This window comes from Nycticebus coucang, chromosome 3, assembly GCF_027406575.1.
Source record: "Nycticebus coucang isolate mNycCou1 chromosome 3, mNycCou1.pri, whole genome shotgun sequence".
NCBI classification, from domain to species: Eukaryota; Metazoa; Chordata; class Mammalia; order Primates; family Lorisidae; genus Nycticebus; species Nycticebus coucang.
Window position 1 is genome coordinate 90642254 of NC_069782.1, and position 13739 is coordinate 90655992.

The following is a 13739-nucleotide window of genomic DNA, read 5'->3' on the forward strand; positions in this document are numbered from 1 at the left end:
CTAAAAATGTACGTCAAGTTTACAGGAATGGAGTTGCTGCTGAAGAGATCTCTCATTCATCTCCCCCAGTACCTGTTCTTCACAATCATAACGTTACCCCTGCTTGACAAATATACTGTATGGCAAGTCATAAAGGTCTTAGAACAGGACTTGACCCATTTGAGAGATTTAAATCCCTCTTCCTGGTGACTGTAACGTTCAAACAGGCCAAAACCACAAGCCATATTTTAAAATAAGAGTGCAACCATTCTCTACAAAGAAAAAGAAAGGTGGAGGGGAGAATGACTTTCAAAATGCAAGGTGTGGGCACAGGGAATAGCACCTCCCCAGTTTAGGTTTACTGTTTGGCTGTGATGGTTGGAATAAATAGGAATTCTTCTCCCACCTTGTGAGAGAAACAGGCTGGTTCATGCTAAGTGATAAACAAACATGTTTGCCTGTTGTAGCATCAAAATGAGTACAAAATGTTTCTTTTGTTGCACTGAAATATAAATTGGCTTGAAGGGTAAAGGGCACTGGAAACTTCCACGGTAACTTCCAGCTACTTCTGCGGGTTAACACTCAGGTTGGATCCCTGGGCAGGGCAGAGCCTACGATACCAGCTTTCCAAGAGCTATCCGTGCTGCATGCAAATCTCAATAAGCTATTTCACATGGGACCTATTTTCTTATTTCATCATGTTTTGTAATATTTCATCTATTTTGGCTAATTATTTTCTGTATAGGAAAAAAGTATGATTAACCCATAGCCTGATTGCTTTCTGAATTTCTGGTGAGTGGGGAGAGAAAAGTCGATGTGATTTTTCAGATTCTCTCGATTTTAAGCAGAAAATACATCCGTGAGTAGCTAAATGCATTCCAACAGACCAACATCTCACATGCTATTAGTGATTTCTTATTTGCGAACTGCCTTTAATGTCAAGTCTGCAGCGTTAGTCTTGAGTAGCTGCATTGCTTATATGGACAGATTTGGATATTTGTTCTGTCAAGAGTAAATTTAAATTCCTGTACCCATCATGTAAACTCACTCTCGGGAAGTTCAGCAAAGGCATCCTCAGATTCTGTATTAACACTTAATCGTTTCACATCTAATTTGATGAAAGCTTGTCCCAGGCTCTGCCTAATGCCCAGAAATGGATGGAAATTAGAAAGCCGACATCTGAGATATTTTTGCATCTTTCAAAAACCATTTATTGCGCCCAGTAAGCCATTAATTTCATTGATTGGCAGTGTGTATATTTTGTCCTCCTGTATTAATTGTGCCAGGGGAAAAAAATGTTGGTTACATTTTTTGCTGTCTGTAATTTGTTCTTCTTTTCATTCAAGAACTCAACTGTATTCAGCCGTGCCCTTTTCCTGCGGTCACCACCTTACCTAGGGGAGAAAAAAATAATACACAACAGCCTTGGGGAATGATAAAGACAATTTATATTTGTGCTGCTTTTTTGATGTACAACCAAACTGTTATAAACGATCACTCTGCATTTTTTTTTTCTGGGTCAAGACTGTTAACATGAACTAAGACCTGTGTTAAATCCCTCCAGCTGCCTTGCTGTGTATGACCTTGCCATTAACTGCCACTCTTCCTCTCCTCCCGTCCACCCACATGGTTATAGCCAAGATGTCCATCTACAAGAGAATGAGACGGGCATGTTGTTTTGATTGCGGACGTTCTGAGCGTGACTGCTCGTGCATGTCAGGCCGTGTGCGTGGTAACGTGGACCCTCTTGAGAGAGCCTTCCCACTTTCTTCTGTCTCTGTTAATGATTGCTCCACCAGTTTCCGTGCCTGTAAGTTCAACCTCGACATACACAGTTCCCCGTGTCTGTGCTGTCTGTGCTATCAGCCCTGTCTTGTGCTGTGCCCTGTGGGTCTGTGAGTCCGGGGGCTGATGTTTCCTCCCTCGTGTGATCTCCCACGTGCTGATGCGTTGCCCCAGCTGCCCGTGTCTTGGTGTCTGTGTGGAGGAAGACCTCCCTTTGGATTTTAATTCATTGTGCTTCTTGCAGTAGCGTGCAGGACTGTGACCTGGCAGTCATCCTCTCTCCTCTTTAAATATAAATGGAAATTAAAGTGACAGCAAATCATATACTATATTAATGGAGAGATATGTAGAAAGGTACATCTTAATATTTCAGAAATGGCTTGAAGTTGGATTATATCAAAGCAAGGAAGGAAAAGGGTATAGGGGGAACAAGCTAGCTCTGGTACTAAGTTGCTTTTGGTGAGTTTAGATAGTTTATTAGATAGTTTCCAAAATACAACAGAGTTTTGATGCAGATAGGTATATATATATATATAAAATTTTTTTTTTCTTTTCTTCTTTTTTAACCATGTCTTTCTAATCTGTTATCTCCTTCCTCCAATGCCAGATTTTGTCCTGTTTTCTGGAAAAGAGTATTCTAAATCTGCCAACCAATGTAGGCTGGTGGATTCTAGAACTTTCCCCAGAAAGGTGACGAATTCAAAGTCTTGTTCCGTTAATATCTTTGGTTTTTCCAACAGTATAGCCTCGGTTTAACTAAGGTAATAGGTAGTTATTGTGATGCCAAATAACAACAAAAAATATAAGTCACAAACCTCGATGATCTCCTTGAGTCCATAGCCCGGGCCACCGAGGTCAGTCTTGTTTGTCACTCACAAGCTCAGAGGTGTTAAGAACCTGCCAAGCAGTTGGTAGCTGGTAAGGCTGAGATGGACCTGATTCCTGAGGCACCACCCCCCACCCCCCGCATTCTAATCTTCATGGTGGACTTTGCAGCTTTACTGATACAGCTCACGGGTAAAGTTACTGAGAGCTCCAGTTTAAGACACAGGGATTGTGGGTCCTTGTCCACATGCAAAAGAGGTTGCAGTTCCACTGGAAGACTCAGGTGCTCTTCAGATATGACTATGACCTTGTTTTCACGTGTTTAATGGTATGGATGGCAGGAGACAGCTCTTGTGTCTGCACTTCATCCCTTCCTCTTTAAAGCATCCAACATAGTGATTGGTGACGATGTGATCACCGTCCTCTCCCCTTCTAAGTGGCCAGAGCTGGTTCAACTGAACTCACTAACAAGCCAGGCTTAGTTTATACTGATGTCAGAGAGGAAGGCGAGCACTTGGCTCTGAAATACTTGTTCCTATGGAAAAATGAACCTGCTCAACTCACATATGCAATGTTGAGGCTGGTCCCAAGCACAGTGCACCTGTGCAGCAGGGACCCATGGAGGCTCCTAGGGCTGAGAGAGCCCTCATGTTGCTGTGTACCATCCCAGCAACGTGAGGACTGTGTACCTGGGATGTTTGAGCTTGAAACTCAGGTGTGAGGCATAGACTATGCATTAGGTTTGTCTTAGAAACCTTTGGAAAACTTTGAAGTAGAACCAGAGAGTCATCCTCTCTGACCCATGATTTCCTGCTCCCCCAGACCAGTGCCAAGGTACAAGATTCATTTAAAAGTGAAACCTAGTGGAGGTTGCATTGAGAGGAGTTCTGGACTGCCCCAAGCACATTGGCTAAAATCTTGGAAAGGAAGTTTCTGCTAAAGTCCTTACAGATGCTGCTGTATGAATGAATCCTTATCCTTCTATTCTCCCTGCAAGAGTTCTCTGCAGTTCACATTCCCCTGCTGAGATCACCTAGGTCACAGCTGCACAAAGAATTTATGTGTCTGCCTTGTGCATCAAGACACCAGGTTCAAGGCAGATGCTGGGGAGGAAGAACAAAGTGGTATGGAGGGGGCAGGATTTGGCTACATCTCTTTTCGTAGTGGTGGGGAAAGTAACTACCAGCCACCTGGGTTGCCCTTCTGCCTAATACACAACTTCTGTTCACAGTCTACTAGGCTCCAAAACCTTGGCCAAACATTCAGTGGAAAAAGAGAAGAAGCTGGGGCCCCGTGGTCACATCTTGTCTTGGCACTGGCGACAGAACCAATCCCAGCAAACTCTGCATCTCCTGCTTAGGGCTCATACGCCCAGCATCTGTAATTTTGATTTTATCCAAGAGAAACCTTAATTAGAGGGATTTCTCAGCTCTGCAATGTAATCCAAGGGTTGATGGAGGCCAGGAGAAGAAAAACTTAGGGTGGTACCGTCTCATCCTCTCAGAAACATTGAGTGTACAGTATTCTTGTCCCCTGAACCTCTAAAATCAGCCCACACCATGCAGCACACGGAGCTTTGGGCTGTAGGTCTGAGCCTTAAGTGGTATTGACAGCTCCGGGGGAGGTTTGCCTTCTCTGTTTCATCAGCCTTCTTGCCGTCATCACTCCATCAAACAAAAGCAGATTTCATCCATCCCCGTGTGAGACCACTCACCTTTGACCACTAATAATAAGTTAGAAAAATCTATGCCAATTTGAGCCCCTTTATGTGCCCACGTAAGCCTTTCTTCTCCAATTAAAAAATGTCTGTCTCTACACAGAATTCCATGGGCAGCGCTCCAACAGCAGTCCCTGGGCATTCCTCGCTTGTGGTGGGGTTGGGTGGTGCCCATGTGATGGAGTGAGTTGACTCCAGAGCAGTGGTGAGAGTGGGCTTTTCATTAAATATGAGCAGATGTGAAATGTAGAGGGTCTGACAATTAGAAATGGCAGGAGAAGGGCCCTTGAATCAAAGTGAGGTCAGATGGGCGGATCAGATTACTTCTCTTACATTCTTTAGTTGTTCTGAAAATCATTTTGAATTAGTGTCAGCAGAGCCATGATGGGTTTTGCCCTTTGTCTTTTATGCTGGGGCTGTATTGTTTCCCAAGACACTCATTAAAGGTCATTATACTATTACGGAGCTCGCTTTGGTCGCTGTGTCCCAGTTGAGCTGGTGTGCTTTGGAGACTGCCTAATTCATTTCTCTCTCTCCTGTCGTCTCCCTCTTGACTATTTCTTTTCCTTTAAGGGAAAAGATTTCTGTTTTCAAGGGACGTTAAATTGAAACACAAACTCCCATTATGTGTTTTCTGAAGTGGGAAGAGAAGTAGCTGGTTCCCAGAGGAGTGGTAATATATTAAAAGTGTTCACACAGCTCCAATGGCAGGGACCACCTCTCGGCACCCCCCCGCAGGGAGAAGGTGTGGCCCATCCCCAGGGCCAGGACCGAGGGTCAGGTGTTGTTATGTTACGTGCTATTCTAACAGTTGTCTTCTTCTGTTGAACTCCTCGTGAGCAGACAGTATTGACAAAAAAACCTTCAGAAAGAAAGGTTTAGAAAAGACAAAAAAAAAAAGAAAAAAAACTTTAAAAAGTGTCAGAAGAGTATGACAAATACCGCTCAATAAGAATACATCGTGAAAGGGTTTCAGTTCTGGCAAGACGAAGTTGTTCAATAGGGTAGCCTGGAATTGGTGCTCATTAGCATCATTTTCTGATCATTCAGATTTTGTTTCTACTTCGGATTGTCCTGGGCAAGAATCCCAGCTCTCTTAAAAGACACCAGGATTGTATGGGCCCTGGCTGTTTTCATAAGTAGCTGTGTTCTAGTGGTAGTTCTGTGTTCTAGTTCTAGTTCAAATGTAAAAATATATATACATATATATACTTGTAGCAAATACAGACAATACGTTCTAATTAGTTCCCTTGCTTCCCCTTAGAATTTTGTAAAAGGGACGTCTCTATCTCTTCGGAATGGATTCTTGTTATTTCTGTCTTGCTTGATCTCTGATTGCCAAGTGAAAGGGACAATTCAAATTATGTAGCAAGGACAATGTAGGACCGTATTGATTTGAACCTGCTGAGACCTGCCTGACATGATTCTGGTCACAACCGTCAGTAGCCCTGGCACAAACAAATTAATCTTGTGGTAGAAGAGAAACAGATCTTCCGATTTGCACTTGGAACCGGTTTTAACCAAAGTACACGTGTGATCACTCGCACTAACCTTTCAATTTGCTAATAGTTTAAACCTGCACTATTACGTGCGCTCTTTAGAAAATGACTGTAACTAATTTTAAATTATACATGACTTTTATTTGGGGCATACATATAATACAAGGAGGCATTCAACCCCAGTGGTTAAGCGGTGAGCAGTCCAACGCAATTAGGTTGAAGGGAGACATACCGAAATCACGTCAGTGTAATCTTGAGTCTTGTCAGATAATAAACAAAAATCAGCTTATCCTGAGTAGCCTTTGGTTTGTACAGGCAGAGAATTAACATTGTCAATAGAACTTAAGTCACTTGAGTGAACTAAAGGCATTTTGAAGTACATAAAATCAGATGCTGGAGCAGGGGGTGGAAACAGCTTCTAGGAAAATGTCTATAATAGGACATACCCTATCAGGACAGTTTCCAACACCTGTTGGGGGAAGATTTCATCGAATAATCTGCATTTGAAACTCAACAGCCTATAATGATCTCATTCCTTTTATGCATCATTTTGGGTGGCTGACTTCCTCAAACTCTCCAGTTCTGACTTTATTTATTCCCCTTCTGGTCCCTGAAACTCATGACTCCCTCTTCCCGCCACCACAAACAGTGAGAAGCAGAAAGACGAGAGCCAGAGGATACTAAGCCCAAATCCATTTAATGATAGTTTTTCACTTTTTTATTTTATTAAGCCTTTTCATCTGTCTTGCTGGTGTGATCACTTTCTTTCTCTCTTCTTCTCCCCCTCTTTCCATCACACACATACCAAATTCTAAAGGAGCCTTTGGATTCTACTTTGGCTCTTTAGCTGCCCCTGGCCATGCAGTCCGATGTGCCCATATGCACTTCATTGCTGGAAGAGAAAACAGGGGAGCAAATAGGTCTAGGCATCCGTGTAGCCACCCACATGACTGGGACCAATAATGGCCCTGGGAGTGGCCTCTTAGGGCAATTTTGCTGGTAGCAGTCAAGGCTATCAAAGCCAAGATTTGATTTCATGGTAACCAAACTGAGAGATCGGCTGACTGGAAATATGTCTCCCTGTGGGCTTCAGGTCACTGTGTAGGCCGTGGTCAGCTTCTAAAATCAGTATGGGAAGGCCCAAGTCCTGCCTGGGTGAGACTGCCTTTGAAAAGAAGCCTTTAAATTGCCCATCTCTACAGAGCTCCAACAAACCAGATTTTCATCCAGAATAAATACCGTTTGTTCCAGTTTAGTATCAGGTGAAGTAGTTGGCTTGCATTGAGGCACCTCGTTGTGCCTCTGTCACCCTCAAAAAAAGAAAGGATTGTTGAATTTCTTAAGATAAATACGCCATGAAAATGGACCATGTATAGGTGAAAGGAGAAGGGAGCAGTAGGCAAAAGGAATTTTGAATTCCTTTTCAAAAGAAATTCTTCAAAATGGGCTCTGGAGAGAAGAAGTAGAAAGGTCAGAGTGAGGGGAGGAGGGATAGAAGGGTCCCTTGTGCGCACTCCATCACTGGGACCCCTCTCTTCCCAGGAACACTGTCCTGTGAGAAGTCCTTTGGCTCTTTAAGGACAAACTAGGAGCAGTGTTGGCATGCCACACGTAAGCCAAGCTGAGGTCCTTATGCGAGGTGACATGGGAATTATGTTTGCATTTTTATTTCAGGACAGTGGCCGGTTGTCAGGATCCTCACCCTGACAGTTTCCACCAGCAGGCAGCGGATCCTTCCTCTAACCTCCACGTTGGAGGGCAGATGTGGCGGTTAGCTCCCCGTCTTCCCTCCTCTGCCGCTATCTCGGGCGGCAGATGCCAGGGCCAGCCTGCCTTCCACTTGAGCTTTCCTGTCAGGCCTCTGCCTTGAGCCCAAATCCTGACCTTTACTGTATGAAACAAAGTCCTGATGAACAAGCAGAGGCTTGAATTAGAGCAGGCTTGGAGCAAATGTCAAATCCATCTCTGCCTCCTTCCTCCACCTGCACCAGGAGCCGGCGTTAGACCCAGTCTGGAGTTTGCAGCGCCTCAGGCTTTATGGGTCTGGGGAGACATAACTTATTAACAAAGAGTTATTAAATTTTTATCAATTTTACAACACAATGTAAATGCCTCCTATGAATCTACATTGTATTCATTATCATTTAAAACGTTAATTAAGTCAAAGTTGCATTTAATTTCGCTCTAAATGGGCCTCTGGGAAGAGGCTTTTAGAAACATCTGTGGGAGCGTGCAGCTCAGGAAACGGGAGTCCCCCAGCCCCCTCTCAGGACAGCCACCTGAGTTGATGGCTATTGCATGTCTGTGGCTAATTTGTTGTGATGTGATTGGGCATGGTCTCAAATTAGTATCAGACCAATAATGGTCTGCTTGAAAATGGTCGAGAGAGGCACGTGGGGCCGTGTGGCACAGACTCTGCAGAGCTCCGCAAAATGGGCAGTTGATCTGCAGCACCTCTGCTCTCCATCACACCTTGGGACTCTCTTCCTCATATGGCGCCCATCATTTCAGTTGGATCCATCCTTCCTGTGAGATGGACGATTGTCATCTGGCCCAACAAATGTGGGACATTTGCCAGCACACGCACAGGAAAGATCTTAGCGCTGGGGACCTTTGACGAAGCCACGAGCACAGAGCAGGCGAATGGAAACCATTTTCAGAATGGAGTGGATGCGGAAATTGTAAACAGGTCACACTCACTGGTGAGGAAAGACATGATGAGATTTGCTGAAAAATTGTTTTCTTCTTTGGAGGCTAGGGTGATGGTTTTGCCCCTACTCACACAGACCTGTAGTTACTGTAGCTTGCTAATCTGGTGGTGCTAGGGAAGGGCCAGTTAGTTAACTAGTTAACTAGGATTCATGTTAAGACTAGACTGAGTGTGGTCTCTTGTTATGCAAAGTGCTCTGGCAACATGGGAAGGCTGTTTGTTGTGTGGTGGTGTTAAGTTTAGCATCTATACATAGCATTTGCTGTACTGAGGCATATGTCTTTGACAAATATTACTTAATTTAACCCTCATGAAGAGGTAGTAACAGTTATGTGCAGTTGAGGCAACTGTATCCTGAGGCATCTGCAAAGCGCCCCATTTACGGACTGCCAACTGAGGCCCAGGAGGTTAAATGGCTTGCTGAGGGCTGCATTGCAATTAAGCAGCCCAGAAGGGATTTGGAGACAGGCCGTGAGGCTGCACAGTCAATGCCACAACATTTTTCAACCTTATTTTTCTTATGACACACTTGAACCTATAGTTAAACTTCTGTGGGACACTTAAATTATGTTGATCAAAAGAAAAGAAAAGAGGTCAGCGCCTGTGGCTCAGTGGGTAGGGCGCTGGCCCCATATACCGCCCCCTGGTGGCGGGTTCAAACCCAGCCCAGGCCAAACTGCAACAAAAAAATAGCCGAGCGTTGTGGCGGGCGCCTGTAGTCCCAGCTACTCAGAAGGCTGAGGCAAGAGAATCATGTAAGCCCAAGAGCTGGAGGTTGCTGTGAGCTGTGTGAGGCCACGGCACTCTACTGAGGGCAGTAAAGTGAGACTCTGTCTCTACAAAAAAAAAAGAAAAGAAAAGAATATACCTATTGTGATTTGAATGTCTTCCAAAATAATTTAATTAAGGATCTTTAAAAATTTTTGCGACACACCATTTGAAAATCACTGGTCTATGCAGTGAGTTAACTTAGTTACTCAGTTAAATAAGATCCATAGGTCAGTTTGTCTCCAAGGAAGGAGAAAAAGACTGCATTCCAGTAATGGAAACTCGAGCCAGCGAGGGGAATGCTGGAGCCTCCTTCTGGGCAGGTGGCCCCCAGTTGGCTGGAGTTAAAGACTTGTTTAGGGGGCGTGCAGGAAGAGGAGGCCCTGAAGGGTAAAAAAGACCCTTTACTGCCAGGTCCCAGGTCAAGAATGTTGTTGGTCCATATTAGGGTGGAAAGCACTTAAAGGGGTTTGTTTAGGGAAATGACCCAACAGAGGCTTTGTTTTTGAGAAAACTGCTATAGCAGCAGGGAAGAAGGGAGTGATAGGAGGTGGTTGGGGACCCCCTCTAAGGGAGGAGAAGACACTCTGAGAAGCCGTAGGAAGGAAGGCACGATCAGTTAGTGCAGGACTTCCCAGCTGAAGCGCATGACCCATGTGCAACTCCAAGAAGTTAAAAGAAAATTTAATTAACGGTGCTGAAGCAGTTTAATTCCATTAGTTAAATTTCAGGAGCCCGAATCTCCCCAGCTGACCTGGCAGCTATCATGAGCCCTATCTGGGCTCAATGGAGTTTCCTTCTTACTGGGGGAAGATTTGTTTACCTTCAAAACTGGAGACCTACTGGCTGTGTCCACGACAACAGGTCTTCAGGATTTTCTCTGTCTATTCCCTTTTCCTAGCCAGTATTTCTTCCTCCTTGCTCCCTTTCCCCCAGTATGAATAAGCCTCATATCTCAAGTGCGTTGACGGTGATAGGAGCACAGCTCTCAGCCACTGCTGTGAGTAGTGTTGGCCCAGGCCGAGCAGCAGACCTGAGGCAAGTGGGAGCCCCCAGCCGGCACGTGTGACCCACCTTGACAATCCTGGCTCTGGCCGCATGTGGTAGCTTCACTTAGAGCTCCTGGGAATTACTTCTTAAATCCCTACTTGTGGCAAGGAGACTTTTCTCCTCCTATCATGCTCAGCGAGACAGCACGTCTCCTTACATCTAGGGAGGAAAGAAATAATGAAGTACTTCACATCCCATTCACTGACAATTCACTGTAGTCTTCAACCACTTAACCTACTCCAGTGGAAATACGAAACACATTTCCTGTGATGTACCACCACACGAAATCCTAGAGAGCTGTGTGGCACTTCTAAGTACCATGCAGTTTTCTTTCCTGTTTTATTTCTTTGGGCTTAAGACCTTTGCCTGTGCTCATAGTCTCTCTGCCAGCGTCCACAGCAGCAGTGTTGGTGTACTCCAGTGATTTTCACCCAGTGTGCTGCGAAACATTTTAAAGATCATTCATTAAATTCAAAGCACAGTAAGTATATTATTTTACTCTTTATTTTGATCAGCATAATTTAAGTGGCTGCAGAGAAGTTTATAGGTTCAAGTGTGCCATGAGATTAGAAAAGTTGAAAAACGCTGTTGTACATTGTTTGATCTCAGAGGGTGGTAAAAACAACCTGGGAGAGGGCTTAAGTCCTGGCTTCCCTCACCGTGATGGGCAGCGTATACTGAGAAAGCCAATGTCTTGAAGTGGAATGTGGTCGAATGTACTAAGCCAACTAGCCGTGTGTGTCCTCTATCGGGGGCTTCCCCCCAAACTAACATGTTGAATTACCTAGATAATCAAATTGGGGAACCCTCCATCCCTGTATTTGCTTGCAAGAGCACTCCTTCCCCTGCCAACCTTTGTACCATCGGGAGTCTAAATGGACACAGCCAAGTCCAGCATTGTCAGACTCACATATTTGAGATCTCAGAGATGGTTAACCTTTTTGTAAATGCGAGACTATAGCTGCTTCGGAGGGAGATTGTAGACGTGCCCAGAGATTCTTGCTGTGGGGAGGTATTTGGTGACCAGTTCAGAGGAGCTGGACTAACACAAGTGGCCTTTCTGGCCATCAACTTTGGTCATCCTCGGGGGGAATGATCCTCTCACATTCAAGGGAAAAGGCAAAAGAAAAACTCCCCTGGCCTCTTCCAGTAAATTGCAAAACCCTCATTCTGTCCCCTTCACTGTGGAAAGGCGACCACCACCAAATGTTCCTACAGCTACAGAAAGAGCCCTGAGAAACTCAAAGTGGCATCTTTTGAGGCAGATCTGCATTAGAGCTGAACAACATGGAGAGACTTTTAAATGAAGTGAAAAGACTCCAGCCCCCGAGCTGGCCCTGTTCCACATGTATTAACAGTGCGTAGAGGGGCATCTGTGGACCACAGGACATGAGCCATCTTCTGGAGTGGAGCTGACCGCTTGCATTAAAGTGGATCTTCAATTTGGCCAATGTCAGCTTTCTGGGCTGGAGCCTGTTGGATCGCAGTCAAGAAAGGACCTAAGGGCTGCCTTCCTTCCCTCCAAGGTTAAAAAATATAGCATGCGGCATCCTTAGCTGGGCTTCTCATATTGGCAAGAATAGTTGACTAGGGAATGGCCTGAAGGATTCCCATTCAGTAAATATTTGATGAGTAAAAGAATGAATAAATTAAGGGATTCTCGTCCACTAAAGGAGTAGGTGGTAGGCCAGAAGCAGGACTGCCTCAGATCCATGATGTTTCCTAAAACTTTCTAAGCAGTAGCTTACTATGTAGTGCACACACCCACACATAAATATAATAAAGAACTTGGAAGAACTTAAACATTATCAACTAGTAGGTACAAGTGAGATTCTTTGTGAAAGACAAATATTGCACGAGAGGGTCTAGAAACAGCACAGGGGAAAAAAATCACACAGGCAAGTGTCTACCAATTTTTCAAATGAGGAGAGGGCAAGAACAACACTACGCACAGAGCATTTCTTCTAGAAAATCAAGAGCGTGTGACATTGCATGTAAGTGTTATTAATTGAAAATCTGACCATTTTCTTGTGAGTCAGGTGGCATGAGAAACAATGCATGGAGTACAGTCACTGTGAGAAAGGGGCCCACTGCAGAGAGGTGTGACCACGTGCAGGTGGCCACAGCAGCCCGCCCATATGTGCGAAACATTTATGACCGCCAGGGTCATTTGCTCTGACTAGAAGTAGGCAGACTGAATCCAACAGCAGCACCCAAATGACAGTTCCTCCCACCTTGAGGCGCCCAAAGCCTGAGTGTGTTGTAGTTGCCTCCCATTAAGTGGCATCTGAATTGCCGTCTGCCTTTCATCAAGGTTGATGTGGTCATTTCTTTGGTGCAGAGCGGTCAATATCCACATATAGCCTGTCCTATCCAACTGAGAGAATATACCTGGCAGGGATGCTTCCAAGCCAAAGCCATGAAGGGGTGTTACCGGAAAAGTAGGTAGAATGACCTGCAGAGAAAAGAGAGGCAGTGTGAAAACGAACTCAGGAAATGTGCCAAGAATGCAGACAGGGAGGAGGGGGCTCAGGGCACGTGGTCTGGAAGTCTTGGGACATGAATGTGAAATTGCAAGTGGCTTCTTACTGGAAGCACCTCCCCTTCACCGATCTCTGAGGATGAAGATGGGAAACAGGCAGACATCTCCTCTCTTTCCTCTTCTGTAGACTAGGGGATTCCCAAGCTACTCTCCTCACCATGCAGTGAGCAAAGGGATCTCATTGGCAATTAAAGCCTAGGGAATGAATTGTTCGAAATTTCCCTATGGAATTCTTGGGAATGTTAGAGAAGAGAAAAAGAGACAAGGGAGTGAGGTTTATGTTTTCTGGGAACTTTGGGAATAAGTCCCAGGGTGGTCATGTTTTGACACGTTCACTCAGGCAATGCCTATGGGTGTGCCAAGCGTAATGTCTTACATATGTTTGAGTCTTTACACTTTTCAAGGCATCAACATCATCTCCTTTCTTCCAGGAATTTCCAGAGTAGATATCTTCCTTTACTACCATGTGACTTTATGAGTAAGTTCCAGAACTTCTCTATTCCTTAGCTTCCTTTGGTAAAATAGAGATAATAATAGTACTGATCTCATAGAATGAGTGAATACACATAGCATTCTTCAAAGATTGCCTGGCACATGTTGAATACTGTGATTAATTATTATTATTATTATTAATCATCATCTTTCATTAACACATGAAATATCAGAAACGGAGGTGAACTTCACCAAGACCACCATAGTTAGTGGATGAGTAGATTTGTAGATAGGAAGGTTGTCGTTCCCCACAATGTTGTAAACCATCCTACCCATAGCTAACGTATTTTTTCCCAAATGATTGAATGCTATTAAGCTGTTCCTATAAAATGCACATCAACCACAGGCAGAGAAACCCATCAGTAGTGACTG

The 13739-nt window shown here is 44.6% G+C and overlaps 1 protein-coding gene across 11 annotated transcripts in view; it reads left to right on the forward strand.

Moving 5' to 3' along the window:
* KCNMA1 (potassium calcium-activated channel subfamily M alpha 1) overlaps positions 1-13739 on the forward strand; it is a 784008-nt gene that overhangs the window by 662812 nt on the left and 107457 nt on the right. Inside the window, exon 19 of one of the 11 annotated variants that reach the window (XM_053584070.1) lies at positions 1616-1789. The exons of the other annotated variants lie outside the window; for them this stretch is intronic. Coding sequence (XP_053440045.1) covers positions 1616-1789 — 174 coding nt within the window. The remainder of the gene's footprint in view (positions 1-1615; positions 1790-13739) is intronic. 11 annotated transcript variants of the gene reach the window in all.